Source organism: Anabrus simplex, chromosome 4, assembly GCF_040414725.1.
Source record: "Anabrus simplex isolate iqAnaSimp1 chromosome 4, ASM4041472v1, whole genome shotgun sequence".
NCBI classification, from domain to species: Eukaryota; Metazoa; Arthropoda; class Insecta; order Orthoptera; family Tettigoniidae; genus Anabrus; species Anabrus simplex.
Window position 1 is genome coordinate 104729787 of NC_090268.1, and position 18209 is coordinate 104747995.

At 38.1% G+C, this 18209-nt stretch overlaps 1 protein-coding gene across 2 annotated transcripts in view; it reads left to right on the forward strand.

Moving 5' to 3' along the window:
- Positions 1 to 18209, forward strand: part of LOC136871664 (CREB-regulated transcription coactivator 1) — a 473088-nt gene that overhangs the window by 184053 nt on the left and 270826 nt on the right. For both annotated transcript variants that reach the window (XM_067145158.2, XM_067145157.2), the window contains 3 exons: positions 5659 to 5917; positions 6921 to 7047; positions 7236 to 7386. In XM_067145158.2, the coding sequence (XP_067001259.2) occupies positions 5659 to 5917; positions 6921 to 7047; positions 7236 to 7386 (537 nt within the window). The remainder of the gene's footprint in view (positions 1 to 5658; positions 5918 to 6920; positions 7048 to 7235; positions 7387 to 18209) is intronic.

An 18209-nucleotide genomic window follows, 5' to 3' on the forward strand; every position in this document is an offset into this window, starting at 1 on the left:
TAGTCAGTCTTACACATTTCTTTCAATACTCAGTACTGAAATGGCACAACAGTCTTTGGCATCATTATTATAGAACATTTTTTCCTTGCACAAAAAATTGAATCAGTCAAAATTACTAAAACTACGAAGCTAAAAATACGTTCTCATTTACACAGTGCACTTTACTTCTTGTGGAATTCTCGAAAACAATAGGGGTGTAAAGCAAAAGCCCATCTTTGGCATGCTCGGACAGTTTTACTTTTGCAGGCGCGACAACGTCGCCGGGGCTGATTGTTCACCAGAAGATGACCACCGTGGCTTTCCCGCATGGCTTCAATCACTGGTGCACGCGTGTTAACATTGCGAGGAGCGGTTCCATACTTCTCTAACAAACGGGTCACAGTGAATCGTCGGAACACCAGGGCGTCAAGCTTCATGCCGTGAGATCTTGACAAAATCCAAGCATTGCCCATCACGTCTAGAAGCCAGAGCAGAATTGGCATATACCATTTTTGCCTCTAATGTTGATGCGGAAAGTAGATACATTGTTGTCCATTTGATCTACTCCTCCCATATTCTTGTTGTACATAGAAACAAAATGTGGTTGAGGTACCTTCACAGGGTTTTTCTGCGCGAATGAGTACCACCCAGCTTCTTCAATAGGTTCTACGCCATGCTCGTTTGACAGGATGTTCACAACGTTGTTGTCTTTCCATGTCACAGCCACTATCTGGTCTTCTTTGTCAACTGCACTTTCAAAGTATCCCCTTTCTTTTTTATTCGTCGTCGTCTTGAATAGCAATGGGCAGCCCTCCATCCGGTTAGCCCGAACCGTGCCAGTGCTTCGGATTCCTCGCTTTTTGACTCCGACAGCAACTTTGGGCAAGTAAAAAATGTATCGCAGTAAAAAGAGAAGCATACACTGGGGTAAAACATAGATAAAATATGGCAGAATTTCAAAACAACACTTTCCCCTAAGCCGACATCTTTATAGCATTTTTCGTTAGCTTTTGCACCTTGATAAATAGTCTTGTGCTCCGGTCCCTAGTTGTGACCCACTCATTTTGTCTGGATTGCAACAATCATTCTTCGTCGCCCGAATCGGCGTCTGATATAGGACCCGTATCATCCGGTGGAATGATAAAAACATCCACTGATATTCCAGGAATATTGCTGGCAGTCAATACCTCACGTTCTGACAGAATTTCAGCAGTAGTTACATTTTTTCGCCTGAAAAAGACGAAATAAATATTTAAAAAAGACTGTAGTTTGCTAGTTAATGAATAAACGACTTACATGTGCTACCAATGGTTGATATTGTTTCAAAACCACGAATTTAGAACATTTTCCGCCAATCCCTTGTGTTGTAACCATCTAAATGCAAAAATACGCTAGAGTACTACTGTTCTGTGGTTTGTGCCCAGCGGGTCGTTTGCGACCCACACTATATTATTCATGGTGTATTGTAAGAACCAATTGACATGTTGAAATAGTAAAGGCATCTAAAGATGCGTCAGATATCCCTGAACAACATTAACACACTGAACACCACATTTTAAAACCTTTAACCACTCTACTTACCAATAACGGCGAGAGCGTGATGCAGGTTTCACCATGACTCAACTAGCTGCCGCGCAGCATCTGCGTTGTGGCGGGAAAGATGCTCCAACCAAGATAGGCAGTGCAGGCAATCTTACTACACACACTGAATGCGCTACCAACACAAAACAACAAAAAAATACGCTCGGCAGAATTTTTTCTTTCGGGTGGGTCGCAAACGCATAGACACATTATTATTATTATTATTATTATTATTATTATTATTATTATTATTATTATTGTCCGACGCCATGGCTAAGTGGTTAGCGTGCTGGCCTTTGGTCATGGGGGCCCCGGGTTCGATTCCCGGCAGGGTCGGGAATTTTAACCACCAATGGTTAATTTCGCTGGCACGGGGGCTGGGTGTATGTGTCGTGTGCATCATCATTTCATCCTCATCATGACGCGCAGGTCGCCTACAGGAGTCAAATCAAAGGACCTGCACATGGCAAGCCGAACATGTCCTCGGACACTCCCGGCACTAAAAGCCATACGCCATTTCATTATTATTATTATTATTATTATTATTATTATTATTATTATTATTATTATTAATACAAGCACTGATACTACGTGTAACAAGTACCCAGGTATTTTCACTTCTAGTAACAGAATAATAATAATAATAATAATAATAATAATAATAATAATAATAATAATAATAATAATAATAATAATGATAATGATGATGCTGATGATGATGAAATTCAAGGAATTCTAATTTCCTTTGGTAATTTTGTGATTTATCTAATGCTAACTTCAACATCACCTATCTTGCCCATCTTTAATTTGGGGTATTGTTGCGGTAACATTAATAATGTTTTTCTGTGATGGGCAAGAAGGGTCATTTGTTTTTGAAGTATTCATTACAATGGTACGTACACAGAACTATAATCATTGCCTTCTATGATGTTATTCTGCAACTTTCTTCTTCTTACAACTTACTAATGCTAACCATAGTTTACGCATGATAGTGAATTATTTAATCTGTTCTATGTATTTAAGAAATTAACTAGAAATAGCTTTGTCCAGCCCATCCAACCGTTCTACTGGACCGATTCGCTTCATTTTATTTTTTATTCTTTCTGGAATTACGTGCTGGTGAATTATTAGTTATTGACAGGTTTCTTAAGTTCAGTCAACTTCAAGTATTCCTAAAATCAAATTGCTAAATGACCACTCCAATAATTGCAGGCAAATGATGAACCTACTACACTGGCGTAAGAGGGGGAGAGGTGATACTCCCATGTGGCGCGTCCCAGGTGGCGGATAGGGGGATCCTAACCGGCTTGCCGGCGGACTTGAGCAAAATAAAATAACTCTCGCGGACCAAACACACATCCCCCTGTGGGTGGGGGACATAGGCGAAGAATACTCCCACGGTATCCCCTGCCTGTCATAAGAGGTGACTAAAAGGAGCGGCCAAGGGATGATTGAATTAGAACCCTGAGACTACTTGCAATTACTACCACCACGTACGGAACACCATGGGTCGCTTTTACTTGCGTGTAGTACCACTATGTTAGGTACATAATAGGTTTGTTATTAGTAGCGATAGTGCGTGAATTAGGGTGAGTTTTACAGTACGTGTGATTAGTACCACTCTATGGGTGACACCATGGGTCTGCTTTGCTTATGATTAGTACCCACTATGTGAGGAACATCATGGGATAATAAAAGTCCCTACGCTTAGTACACCTATGTGAGGAACACCATAGGTTTGTGTTGCCTGTAAATGGTGTCGCAATGTCAGAAACGCTATAGGTCTGTGTTACATGTGCACATTGCATTAACTGTGAGTAGTACCATAATGTGTGGAATACCGCGAGTGTCACACTACTTTGGATTAGTACCGCAGCTTGACGAATAGGATGGTTCTACTTTCCTAGCGATAAGTACTATTATGAGGGGCCGATGACGTGGATTTTGGACCCCTGTAGACTACAGGCATCATCGATTCAGGATTGTGCTTTAGAAGCAGTCCCTTAGTCAGCAATACTATTGTTTAACGCTAGTTTCTGGGAATGTGGGTCATTACGGGTTGGATCCATTGATTGATTTAAATTCATATCCATCCATTCATTCATCATCATGTTTTGAATTCTGGTCAGTGGATGATTTTGGACTTTTAAACTGTCATTACATTTCGTCTCATTTCGTACTTTTTTCTTTTTTCTTTGCTAGTGGCCTTACATCGCACCGACACAGATAGGTCTTATGGCGACGATGGGATAGGAAAGGCCTAGGAGTTGGAAGGAAGCGCCCGTAGCCTTAATTAAAGTACAGCTCTAGCATTTGCCTGGTGTGAAAATGGGAAACCATGGAAAACCATCTTCAGGGCTGCCGACGGTGGGATTCGAACCCACTATCTCCCAGATGCAGTCTTACACCCGCGCGCCTCTAACTGCACGGCCAACTCGCCCAGTCATTTCGTACCATTAAGGGCTGATGACCTAGAGGTTAGGCCCCTTTAAACAAGGATCATCATCAGTTGCAGGCAAAGGCTTATCTTAGCCCGTAATACTATCTGTACTATCGAGCAAGTTGGCAGTGCGGTTGGGAGCACTATCAAGGCCTATCTTCTGCAGAAGTTGTTTTGAACATTCTTTTATGTTGCACCTTATCAAATGCCTTCTCATAGCCTATAAAACACATCCTTGTCTTACAAACACTGTTATGTGTTAAAAGGGCATTTTATACAATGGCACTCGCTTGCCAAACGTGGAGTCTGTAAATTTGTAAAGAATGCATGTAGTAATATTGTAAAAGCCTCCAAGGTCTTCAGAAAATGAACTGCGTAGTTAGCAGTAGAATTTAATAATGATCAGTAAATAAGATATGCTAAAATATAGATTTTCAGTTAGTAGTATTACTTTTGCAATTGTTTTAGAAAATCTATGCAATACTTCTGTGTTAGATACAGCTCCTTTCATTTCGGTTAGGAGGAGGGGAGGAAGGTTTAACTATCATACTTGTGTGGTGAGCGAGGCAAAGTATGGAACAAAGTAACCCACTACCACATGGTTTGGACTTATTGCATTTCTCTCAGCTGTCGTTTTGAGCAACTGTCATACTTGTCATTCCCGCCAGCTATGCTCATTCTGACAACCTTCACATACTGCTCACATGGAGCGCTGAAGCACTTCCACTGTCTCGTGGGAAATGGATGTGAGCTACTATTAGTTAAATACTTTTCAAACCAGAAGCAATTCCACATGAACAAAACTGCACATCAATGCTAGTTATGAATAAATAAATAAATAATCTTCCTGTACTCTATACATTAATTTATGATTTGTGAATATGAAAGAGAAATATGCATTACTGTTCATAATCAGACAGCTGATACACCACATTTGCGGGATACACGTGGAACACTTTCGAATTGCTTTTAACCATCAAGATGATGCTATCTTGCTCATGACCTGAGAATACATGGATTCATTTTCATGATCATTGTGACAGCACTTTTGAACATGCCAACAGCAGTTCTTTTCATATTGAGCGGTTTGCCAATAGTCTTCAAGCCTGTTACTCTCCAGGTGGTATTTGTATCTTTTGACCAGGTTTAGGAACTGATTTCGTGGTTCCTGGAACAGCAGCTTACATTATCATTGCCTAGACTGCAGGAGTAATGCCACCATAATCCGCAAGCTACATGATGAATTGGTGGTGAAGGAGATAACAAAAGCCACCAAAATGGCCACCGAAGCAACTTATAGAGTTGGATAGAGTTTACATAGTGAGCACCAACAAAATGTAGGTCATTGACCTATAAAATGACCTGCCATCAATTTTTACACATATCTTGCTAGTCAGTTTTCTGAAGATTACTGCGACTTTCAGACCACAACATCATGGCTGTGCAGATCATACTCTCTGTGTAGTAGTGATTGATTTGATTATTTCCGTAATGCTGGAGGGGGTGTCAAAAGCTTCTTATGGATCTTATGTTTAATTTCTTGTATACGTACTTTTGCAGCCTTCGTCTTTTATTGGTCCTTAACGTTGAGGGAATTATAGATTAGTGCTTAGTGTGATATTTAGAAAGTTATTACATGTTGTTTTTACTTCTTCCAGAATGCCTTGAGTAATTTAGAAGAAATACAAATAGGACGAGTTCCTGAGTACCGGGATCGAAATAGGACTAATGTTGGACCAATTAGGCCCCGAACTGCTGAGAAGCGCGTTGACACATCACCATACAATAGCAGTTCATATCTCTCTCCACCACCGGATACCAGTTGGCGTCGTACAAATTCGGATTCGGCCTTACATCAGAGTGCTATGAACATTGGTACAGATTCATCACTGCATAATTCTAGCTCACAGCGAAGAAGTAAGCATATAAGCATGTTCTTCTTTATTTTAATCAGTGAAATGGATAACTAGCATAGGTTCACTTCAGACTTTTCGTAATTTAGGTATACTTTTAAAGTTCCATAATATTGCTACTATTTGTTTGTATGAAGTAGTTTTATCCTCTTGAGACTTTTTCCAGTTATTTATTTTTATGATTTTTAACATTTTAATTATTTGTACCATATTTTGACCCTGATCTCTTCATATTTTGAATTAATTTTCCATATCAGGGTGGATATATTTATTATTATTTTCAAAAGCACTATCTAATTTGTCTCTCAATTAAGGAAACATTTATTAGCAAGTATTACTTTTTATTTTGTTGTCAGTTTCATTGAATTATTTATCCTTAATTACTTTGTGTATTTTGTGACTTGGTGCTCAGTGGACAATAGATGACTAGGCATGAAAATCTAATGGTAACTTTTAGTAGTGACCATAACTGTACTGGTATCAACAATTTGTGATATATGAAGATAGTTATTGGAAAAACTTAAACGTAAATTTAATCACAAATAGGTCATAAATACACTTTTAAAAACACAGATTAGTATCATTTCCAAAATTTAACTGGAACAGACAGATTCCGTATGAGTCAAAAACTTGTTGTCATAGGAGTTCAATACATACATAGAAAGGAGTATCGCAAGGATGTGTATTTTTGCCATTGTTATTCAATGTGCACCATCTGGGCATCCTTCTGTACATGTAGTCTAGAGCCCCTGCTACTGTGAAAGGCAGCTGAGGACTTCTTGTTAAGTGCTATGAGATACCTGCAGAATGGGTGGATCAAGGGAGGTTTGAATGTGGAATGGTCATCTCACCAGTAAACAACTCCCATTTCTCAGTTTGGCCAAGTCAACTATCAGGGACGTGATTGTAAAGTAGAAATGTAGTGATGATGATGATTTGATAAGTTAGTAACCTCTCTGATATTATATGCTGTCATAAGTAGTAATGCTCATTGTGATGTTTTCCAGTTGCTGATGGACAGCTGTTGGGAATAGTTATTTCGGATCCAAATGACCCAAGTCGTAAGCAGTTTGTGGCCACATCTGATGGAAGACCCAGATCTAGCTGCGAAGTGCCAAGGGTACCGGGAATTAAGTATGTTTTCATATTACCGTTTGTAGAAGATAACATATATTTACTGCCAACGTCATGTGCGTATAGTTCATAGTATTTCACCTATAATTACCGTTTGTGGAAGATAACATATATTTACTGCCAACTTCATGTGCACCTGATTTGTGGTATTTCACCTGTCATACTATATCTTGCTCTGAATTTTTCAGTATCTATCCTTCCCAGCATGAGCCTGGGACCATCCAGATACCTATCGGCAACAGTACGGGTTCACTGCCAGATCTCACGAATTTCCACTTCCCCTCCCCCCTGCCAAACCCTCTGGACCAAGAGGATCATAGCAGCTCTCCTTACAGCACAGTGAGTAATACAGAGATCAGATGTGGCCTTCACACGTTAATTTTTAAAATACTGTGTGTTTTGACTTTCTGTCATCAATATTAGTACTTAAAACATTTGTGCCAGGTCCAGTAATACATGTACTTTTCATTTTCCTACGATTTGTAAGTATTGTAGTTGGATACCATAGGTGCATCATAGTTGGCAGTGCAAAACAATGTACTATCCCGTCTATATATTCACATGGGAATGAAGCAGCGAGAGCCAAAAGTTAAGTCCACTTTTGGCAATTTCCATATGATCAGTGCAATGGGCTGTTTTGTTCTTGTACTACATGTGGGAAAGAATTCTGTGGCGAAAATATTTGTAAGTCCATCTTTGGGGCTGTCCTGAATCAGACATGCATATCAATGTGTAGGTCACATGTTTACAAGTCCATCTTCTTTGATTAAATTAATAAACTTCATTGTTTGTCCGTATTGAACCAAGATTACAACTTTTGTTATAATTTGGGCCCACCTTATTTAATACATAAAATTGTTGCTTAGATGTAATTACAACATATATTTCAATCAGAACTAGTTTTGACACCCCTCTGCATCGTCATCAGCTGATATAAGTTCGTGGAAAAATTGACGATCATATAAGTTTATCTACGCCAAATTGATCACAATTTAAAACTATATTAACAACATAAAACTGTGTTAAAATTATACTGTCTCTAAGTCTATATTTGCTCACTTATGAAATAATGTGGATTTAAAAGAACAACAACTTAAAAATAAAATAGTCTTGAAGTACTATGTGCTTAATTCATCGCACTTCTTAAAACTTGACATAGCAGTAGAAATAATTCAATAAAAACTTCAGTGTCGCTTTAATGGAGCAATCCTAGTGAGGTGGAAACGAGCAATAAGTCCTTTAAGATGTTATCAAGGACGACGTTCCCAGTTCAATGCGGACCTGTAATAATAGGAATGTAATTATCACTTCACCGAAGAGGCAAGATATAAAATTACGTCTTATAACGTAATCGTTTTTACGTGACTCGCCTCAAAAGATCGCTGTCCATGCGAAGCGCAGTGAAGCACAGCAAGCAACAGATCGGATTCCTCTTCTGCTTGTAGTATTTTTAGAAAGCCTACACAAACGGCAGTTAATATTAGACAAGACTCAGAGTACCCACAGAGTCAAAAAAAACTCTACATACAATAGTTTAGTAGAATGGGCTTTTAGGATCCCCATGATAAAAGCTAATTTGAATAAAGAACTCAACATAATCCGTTCAATGGCTAAGGCTAATGGTTTTAGTGAATGCTTTATTGAACGTATCATCAACAAGTTCAGGTACCGTTTACAAACCACTTTGCTCAAAGACAAACCTAATCAAAAGGCGTTCGCAATATTAACTTATAATAAGGATATATGTAAGTTTACTAATATTTTCAAGGAGCATAATGTCAGGGTTTTGTTTCCTACCAATAATAATAATAATAATAATAATAATAATACAGTTGTATTGCACACTTCAACCTCAGTCAATAGATCGAACCCATATTCCAAATCGGGTGTGTATAGATTTAAGTGTAACGACTGTGGGTGCACATATCTAGGTCAAACAGGACAAAACTTTAAAATTAGATATACAGAACATACTAATGCCATAAAATATAACAGATTTTCCATGGTAGGCCAGCATATACACGATCTAAAGCATAAATTCACATCTATAGAACAGGACATTGGGGTTTGGTGAACTTAGGGAAAGGAAGTTTGCTGGATGTTATGGAGGGTTGCTATATACACCTCGAACAGTATTTTAATCCAAACCTTAATTTAAATGAGATTTCTGGAAAATCAAATATTCTATTTGATTTCCTTATTGCGTTTTTTAAAAATGTACATATCCCGGTTAATAGGTCAGTGTTTCATATTATGCGTAATAGCTTTGCTAGTTTCTTCTTATGACCACTCCCTCCAGAGCTCCAACAAATTGCCGTTCCTCAGTTGCTCCTCCAACTTTCCCCTTCTTCCCCTCTTCAATTCCCGACCAACCTTGGACACTTGATTATTATCACAACACTGCTTGCTGTGCTTCATTGCGCTTCGCATAGACAGCGATCTTTTGAGGTCAGTCACGTAAAAACGATTACGTTATAAGACATAATTTTATATCTTGCCTCTTCCGTGAAGTGATAGTATTTATTTTAACGTTAAGAATTTCATTCTTTAGGTTCCGTATTAAATCAAGATTCACAATAAAGAAAAAAAAAAAAATCCACCTTTTCAATACTATATATTACGTGAAAATTTTACATTTTTGTTAAATCATCACGGTTTTTCTGTACATCTGGTACCGGTTTCGACAAGATTCCATGTCATCGTCAGCCAAGAACAAATTACACAAAGACAAAATACATTGATCATGACTCCCATAGTAATATCACAATAATAGTTCAAGAAATATACATGATAAAGCTAAAATGATATTTATATATACAAGCTGATTGTCAGTGAGATAAAAATGGTTGTTTTTCTATAGGGTGTACACCTCAGTATTACTAATTAAAAGAATGACTAGTTAAAAGAAATTAAATCTGCTTGTATCAAAAAACAATTGTCAGCTTTGATCTATGTTGCTTCTATCTGTTGAACAGTCGGATTCATTTTATAAGGCTTTATGGCGATATTTGACATATTAAAAGAAGTGAACAAACACTTAGTCAGAGTGTTCCATATGAAGAAGTGCACATTAAAAAGTAAAATTATTCTAATGGGGCTGCAACTTGGACTTAACAAATGAAGAATTTTAATGTACTGTCCAATGTAACCAATGGATTAGTAGTCACTGCAAGTTGATATCGACAAGCAAAGTGTCCATTGGAAAGTTCTATATATCGGTTTGTACTCTGATATGTTTGTTTATATCGTATTAAGGAGTAGGTTGAACATAGTAAAGTAGCCGATGTTCTTGTTGAATTGGTACTTGAAGAAAGGCTCTTATGATGCGAGTTGTAAATACATAAGTTGATCTAGAAAGGTCCTGAACCAAGACGGAACCTATAAGAAATGAGATGCGATTTAGAATTACGTAAACCCGGAAAAAATATATTATTAAAGGAAAAGGAATAGAAGACTCACCTCGGGTGCCAAGTTGATAGTAGATGTAACGGGGAGGAACTGACAGACTAAATGTCGAGGGACGGACCTTCGGAGGGGATGGGAAGGGGTGGAGTTTCTAAGTGAGAGGAAGGGGAAGCGCGGTAGAGCGGGGCTATAATCGGGTGGGCGCGGACAGTGGTAGGGGTAATATGTAAGTGTGTTATCTATAGTTTTGAAGATTGATTGATTTTTGGGTATTTTAAGATTATTCAATATTTTAATAAACGTATCAAACAAAATCATGGGTTTTTCAGAAAGGTCATTGAGATTAAAGTTTGGATTATGGTACTGATCAAGTGAAATATAAAACTGTTCAGTTAAATCAAGTACAGGGCCTTTATTTATTATTTCAGTGATGTCTATATCGTGGTCTAAGCCATAAAATTTGTATTTATAGTCGTTTATATGTTGACCTACTGTGGAAAATTTTCTGTATTTGATTGCGTTTACTTGTTCTGTGTATCTAATTTTGAATGATCTACCGGTCTGTCCAAAATAAGTACTGTGACAGTCGTTACAATGAAATCTATAGACACCTGACTTATCAGAAGGGTTGGAGGTGTTAATTAAGTTAGAGTTATGTAAAATGTCTAGGTTTCTATTATTAGTTCTGAAATAAATGTTGATATTCTGTTTCTTGAATATGTTTGTAATTTTATGGATGTTACAGTTGAATGTAAAAGTTGAATTTTTTTTTTTTTTTTTTTTTTTTTTTTCTTTTTTCCTTTCTTTATTGTGAGTGAAGTGATAGTTTATTACATTGCTATTATTACAGGTCTGCATTGAACTGGGAATGTTGTCCTTGATAATATCTTAAAAGGACTTATTGCTCGTTTCCACCTCACTAGGATTGCTCCATTAAAGCGACACTGAAGTTTTTATTGAATTATTTCTACTGCTACGTCAAGTTTTAAGAAGTGCGATGAATTAAGCACATAGTACTTCAAGACTATTTTAAGTTGTTGTTCTTTTAAATCCACGTTATTTCATAAGTGAGCAAACCGGTTTGTATATGTTTTTATCAGTTTATGGTATAAGACTCGCAAGACTTGGACTTGTAGAAAATATAGACTTAGAGACAGTAAAATTTTAACACAGTTGTATGTTGTTAATATAGTTTTAAATTGTGATCAATTTGACGTAGATAAACTTATAAGGCCTCTGTGGCTCAGACGGCAGCACGTCGGCGCCTCACCGCTGGATACCGTGGTTCAAATTCCGGTCACTCCATGTGCGATTTGTGCTGGACAAAGCGGAGGGGAGACAGGTTTTTCTCCGGGTACTCCGGTTTTCCCTGTCATCTTTCATTCCAGCAACACTCTCCATTCTCATTTCATAGCATCTATCAGTGATTAATAAATCAATTTGGGAGTGGCGAACCCATCATACTAATAGCCTATAACTGCTTCATTCATTACATCCCTGACCCGGTCAATGACTGGAAAACAGGTTGTAGGTTTTCAAACTTATAAGATTGTCAATTTTTCCACGAACTAATATCAGCTGATGATGACGCAGGGGGGTGTCGAAACTAGTTCTGATTGAAATATATGTTGTAATTACATCTAAGCAACAATTTTTATGTATTGAATAAGGCGGACCCAAATTATAACAAAAGTTGTCATCTTCTGTGAGTCTTATGTTGATAAATCCATATTAGCTATTTGTATATGCAAATTGTTTTGCTTTCTACTGGCCAGATTTAATTTTCCGAGGTAGCAATCCTGTTGATGGCAGCAAGAAACAGTTATGTATGTGTTAATCGTACAATCTACACAACAATAGCTTCAGTATTCAGAAATATCGAAGAGTGATTATTTAGTGTTTTTTCCACTGGCTGATTGTGTTTACATAAGACACTCATACCTACAGTATTGTGATAGTGATTTGATAGTGATTGTTGCGTTATGGTTAATCCACCAACAGTAACATCCACTGCAAGCAGCAGATAGAATAATTCTACTTACAAAAACTGGAATTTTCATTGCAATCCATGGCGAAGAAATATCCACAAGTGTGCTCATTTCAAAGGTGTGTGTGTATTAGTATATAGGCTTAATATTAGTTTCACAAGAGTACACAGAATGAGTTAGAATATGATACTATTCATCTGTTAGCATGACCTTCATCATTTAAAAAAAAGGAAGGCAAACACATTAACCTTACAAGTGCCAACTGTCTATTTTTTTTTACGTTGTGAGCCTGTCTGTAGTGCCAGCATTCAAAAAATCATATTTTGAGAAGGAGGCTATTACTTATGCACCCGTCAAACCTATGATTTGGTGGAGGTATGTTGATGACACGTTTGTGGTATGGACAGAAGGTCCTGAGAAGCTTCATGTATTTTTAAGCCATTTAAATCACCAACATCCTTCAATTAAATTCGCTATGGAGATGGAGTCGGACGGATGCTTTCCTTTCTTGGATGTTCTATTAAGAAAGAAAGCGGATGGCTCCTTAGGATATACAGTCTTTCGTAAGCCTACCCACACAAACCGCTATCTCCACGCAGATTCTCACCACAATCCAGCACAAAAACAGGGCATTCTCACAACACTTGCCACGAGAGCAACACGAATTTGTCAGCCATCAAATATCCACGAGTGGATGGACACACTTAGTCACGTTCAAGGGTAATGGTTACAACGATGTACAGATTCATAGAGCCCTGCATCCCAGAGGTACAACTGAGACAAGCTCAGAAAGACATGCAGGGAGCTGCCTACCTGGCTTACATCCACATACCTGCAAACTTTTACGGTTTATCCGTAAAATTTATGGAAATTGCAGCATTTTACAGTTTTACAGATGGATGATGTCATTTTAAAACTTTGCTGACAAAAATTTGAGACTTTAACATTCGATAATCGCTCCACTTCTGTAGAATTGATTATTTGCATGGGTCGAAGTGCTGTCTTGGTTGAAGGAAAGTCCACGATAGTCGATAACTGATTCTTTGATATGAGTTATTTTTAACCGTGTGATGTTTGTGTCATTATTGGAATTGAATTTAAAGCTGAGAGAACAGTTCTTCTGTGTGAATCTTAGGTTATATAGATGTTGATTTCCATAGGGAGTCTGAAATATTTGCTCCGAATGAGTATTATAATACCAATATAAATGGTCCGTTATTGGACATTATAAATTTTCCAGCTAACTCATTCCTGGTTGCCAGCGTTTCGCCCCAGTGTGCTAGGCTGGGTTCATCAGTTGGTACCTAGCACACCTACCAAGACGCTGGCTAGTGCATACCATGGAGGCCACTGCGTAGGCTAATTGTAGGCACCGGCAGTGCCAATGCGCTATGAGAGACTTTGTCTCATTATTAAAAATTGATGCCCGTTTGGCCAACAGATGATATAGAATTTGATTCCCGTAGGGAATCTGAAAAATTTCTTCCGAATGAGTAAATTTATAATAGCAATATTAATGGTCTGTTATTGGACATTATAAATTTTCCAGCTAACTCATTCCTGGTTGCCAGCGTTTCGCCCCCTGTGCTAGGGTGGACTCGTCAGTTCTTACCTAGCACATCTACCAAGACGCTGGCTAGTGCATACCGTGGAGGCCACTGCGTAGGCTAATTGTAGCCACCGGCAGTGCCAATGCACTATGACTTTGTGTGCTTTGAAATGTTTTAATGAATTGTTTGACTGGCTTGAGTGTTTGTTATAATTGTATGTAACATTCAGCGATCCAGGTTCCTTTCGACGTTTCAGTAGATATCGAGACATTTGTTCTCAGACATTTTCATACGCTATAGCCTATTCGTATTGTAGATTATCATGAATAAATCCAACAAGAAACAGTACTTCCAGACATTTAAAGAATCATATTCTGTTGATTTACTGTGCATACTAAAATCAAGAATGGGAGAAAAATTACCTTTTGCACAGTATGTGGGTGTGATATTAATATTGCACATGGTGGAAGAAACGATTTAAGTAATCATGTGAAGTGTGGTAAACACATACGTTTTTATTTTTTAAAATATTTGTTTGTGGCGTCAACATCTGTGGATCTTTTGCCACTACTTTCACCATGTGATAGGAACCTGCATGTAAGTGGAATTGCAAAAGTGTAGTGTGTTGAGTGTGAGGAAAGGAACGTTAAAGACGACACAAACACCCAGTCTCCAGGCCAGGGATATTAATCATTTACGATTAAAAAACCCCTGACCCGGCTGGGAATCGAACCCGGGGCCGCCGGGGGACAGCTGGACGCATTGCTCCTAACCCGCGGGGCTGGACAAACACGTAAGTTACGTTAAATCGAAGGAAGATAACAATAAAATCAACACTTTTTTTTTTGCCAACTCTGGAAACATTGACAGTGACGTAATTAGGGCCAAGTGTCTGTTTACTTCCCTTTCGGTGGAACTCAATGTGCTCTTAAGTGTGGCTGATTATGCTGGTGCTTTAAGATGATGTTTTCCACATCAGAAGTTACAAAGAAATACAGCTGTGGTCGCATGAAAATGACATGCACTGTAAATAAAATGGCAAAAAATGCATCTGAAGTTAAGTGCTTTCAGAACGGACCATTTTCTTTGGCAATGGATGGAAGCAGCAATCAGAATGCCAAGTTGTATCCTATTGTTGTTACACTCTATGATATTCCACGGGCAAAAGTAGTGAGCACTGTGCTATCCATACCAGTGTTAGACAGGGACTCAGCAGGGCGAAATATGGGTAACCTGATGTTATCACAGCTGAATTCTCATAACATACCAATTGAAAACTGTGTGGCTTTCTGCTCCGACAATACTCCTGTTATGATAGGACATAAAAATGGGGTTTCAGCAGTTCTGAAGGAAGTTCAACCAGGTATTGCCGTCATAGGTTGCATTTGCCACCTGATTAATCTAGCATCTGAAAATGGTTCAGGTAGATTACCACATAAAGTGGATGAGATCCTTGATATATTTTATTTCTTAGAGAATAGTGTTCAGAAATTTCAGAACTTGCACTATAAAGAGGCAAAGAAAATTCTGAAGCATGTATGTTCTAGGTGGTTATCTTTAGGCAGATGTTTGGATAGACTAATGGACCAGTGGGATCAGCTTCTTTCTTTCTTTCTTCAAGGAGGAAGAAATCTTATGTACCCAAAACATTTCCACAAGCTTGACATCTTTCAGAATACCTAGAGTTGAACAAAGTGGATCCAAAGAGTATCAGAAGAAGAGAATTCTTGATTCTGCTACTACACATGCCCCTAAAAGAATAGCATATTCTTCCAAATGTGACAAACCCATCCTAAAAAGTAAGATTTCTGCTACAACTTGTGAGGAAAAATTGTTTATGTTCCCATCCTCAAACTTGAACAAAGGCCTTATGCACTTTCCTTCATATGACTATTCCTGTATTTTTTTTCTTTTGTTTTACGTCACACCGACACAGATGATGGGATAGGAAAGGCCAAGGAATGGGAAGGAAGCGGCTGTGGCCTTGATTAAAGTACAGCCCCCAGCATTTGCCTGGTGTGAAAATGGGAAACGACGGAAAACCATCTTCAGGGCTGCTGACAGTGGGGTTCGAACCCACTATATCCCGGATGCAAGCTCACAGCTCCTAACCACACGGCCAATTCACCCGGTGTTCCTGTATTTGACAAATTCATTGTTGCCCTTCAGACTTCTTCCCCACAAGTTCACTTTTTATTAGAACTAATGGATTTGCTAAAGCAGTTGTTCACCAAGTTTGTTAAGCCCAAAATTGTCAAAAGCGCCTCATTGCTTGAAGTTGAGTACAACATGATTCAAAATCAAAGAAGTGATGATGAGTTAGTTATTGGCATTCAGATTTTGAACATAGTGAATGATCTCTAGGATACAGATAAATCTCTTTTCTTTTCATCAGTGAGAAACTACTTTTGTACTGCCTGTGAGTACATCATGAACAAGTTTTCACTCAAGGATGATGAGTTAAAGCATGCTCATGTTGCTAGGTTAGATAAAAATGAAGATGCACAGTTTTCTTCAGTTACAGTGGAACCTCGATTCTCTGTTTTTCAAGGGACCATGGAAATGGAAACCATCAACAATTTGGCTAAACACCACAAAAATGAAATATGTATAATTATAATCTTACAAATCTCCTAAACCAAACCATAGCCCCAATGGGACTTTACCTGCCAAGCGACCGCTGCTCAGCCCGAAGGCCTGCAGATTACGAGGTGACGCATGGTCAGTGTGACGAATCCTCTCGGCCGATATTCCTGGCTCTCTAGATCGGGGTCGCCATCTCATCATTAGATAGCTCCTCAATTAAAGGTATTCACGTAGGCTGAGTGGACCTGGAATCAAACTTATATCCAGGCAAAAACTGCCCGACCTGGTCGGAATCGAACCCGGGCCCTTTGGTTAAGAGGCAGGCACGTTAGATCGCGAAACCGCATTAATTACTGGTACGCGAGTTCAAAATCTCGATAAGGTATATTCAATTTTACAGGGGAATCTTAGTCAGTTTCCCATGAAAACTTCTTTCAGTTTTGCAACTTTGATTAGCCAAACTCTTCGAAAAATCTAATAACGCCAAGCCAAACGACAATTGACCACAAGTAGTTTTTAATTCTCTCATCTAATAAAATAAAGCACATTAGATACAAAAGCGCCTAACATGATGTCAAAATCCCTTCTTTTCTTAATCTTTCATTGTAATTTGGTCTCCGGCATTACTGTTCGTAGGCAGTTTCTGGAAATCTTGTATCTGTACAGCCGCCGCGTACATTAGGCCTAAATCGACTTTTAAAGGTTATGTTGAACTCGAAAACATGGTTTTGAATGTAAGTATCGATTCTCAAAAGTTCTCGAATGCATTATATTCAATTCTGCCCGTCACTAATCCAATCAAATTGGAAAGATAAAAGAAATACCATCAAAACTTCAGAAATTACGGTTATTCTTGTCCTTGAGATCATCTGGAAAGCGCGCTCGCTGCACATGTCAGTACGAGTTGGAAATGATACAAACAATTTAAATGTAACGTACGCAAATAAAACGACTGCAGTTTTTGGTATTTTAACACGAAAACGTAAAATTCCCAGTCTTACATTAGGACCTAAGCAGTAATAGGCAATCCCAAGACCTCCCGTGGCTTTCTTTTTTAATGTAAGGTGCAACATCTATTCTGGTCTCGCTAACATAATCCTGTATCACAGAAGAGAAAAGAAAATATCCACCTAATCAATACAAATTTATTATAGGCTACTATATTACAGTACCGGTTTCGACTCCTTATGAGTCATCTTCAGCTGTACATTATCTTTTACATTAGTTTAAGTTAAGATCCTGCCTTGCTGTGAGTAAAACGGTTGCAACAAACAGTAATATTAGGCATATTATAAAATACAAAGGCCGGCTATATATACATCCAGTGTTGAGTGTGATTTAGATATATAAACATATGAAAATATTCACAAACATAATAAAATTGCACTTTAACATAGTAAAATTGCATATTAAAATACACATTTCATGCTGAAGTCCAATGTGGTAAATGGAGGTATGTTCTTGAAGTGATTTGACATCTTGCATCTATTTGTTTACTTAATCATCCAGCATAAGGGTAAATGTCCATGCTTGTGTTGTGTGGAGTGCTCCTATATTATTCTATTCTATACTAGGCTCATCCACTTGTGTAATTACAAATTTTCAATTGTCAATAATAAATACGTGTGTGCTA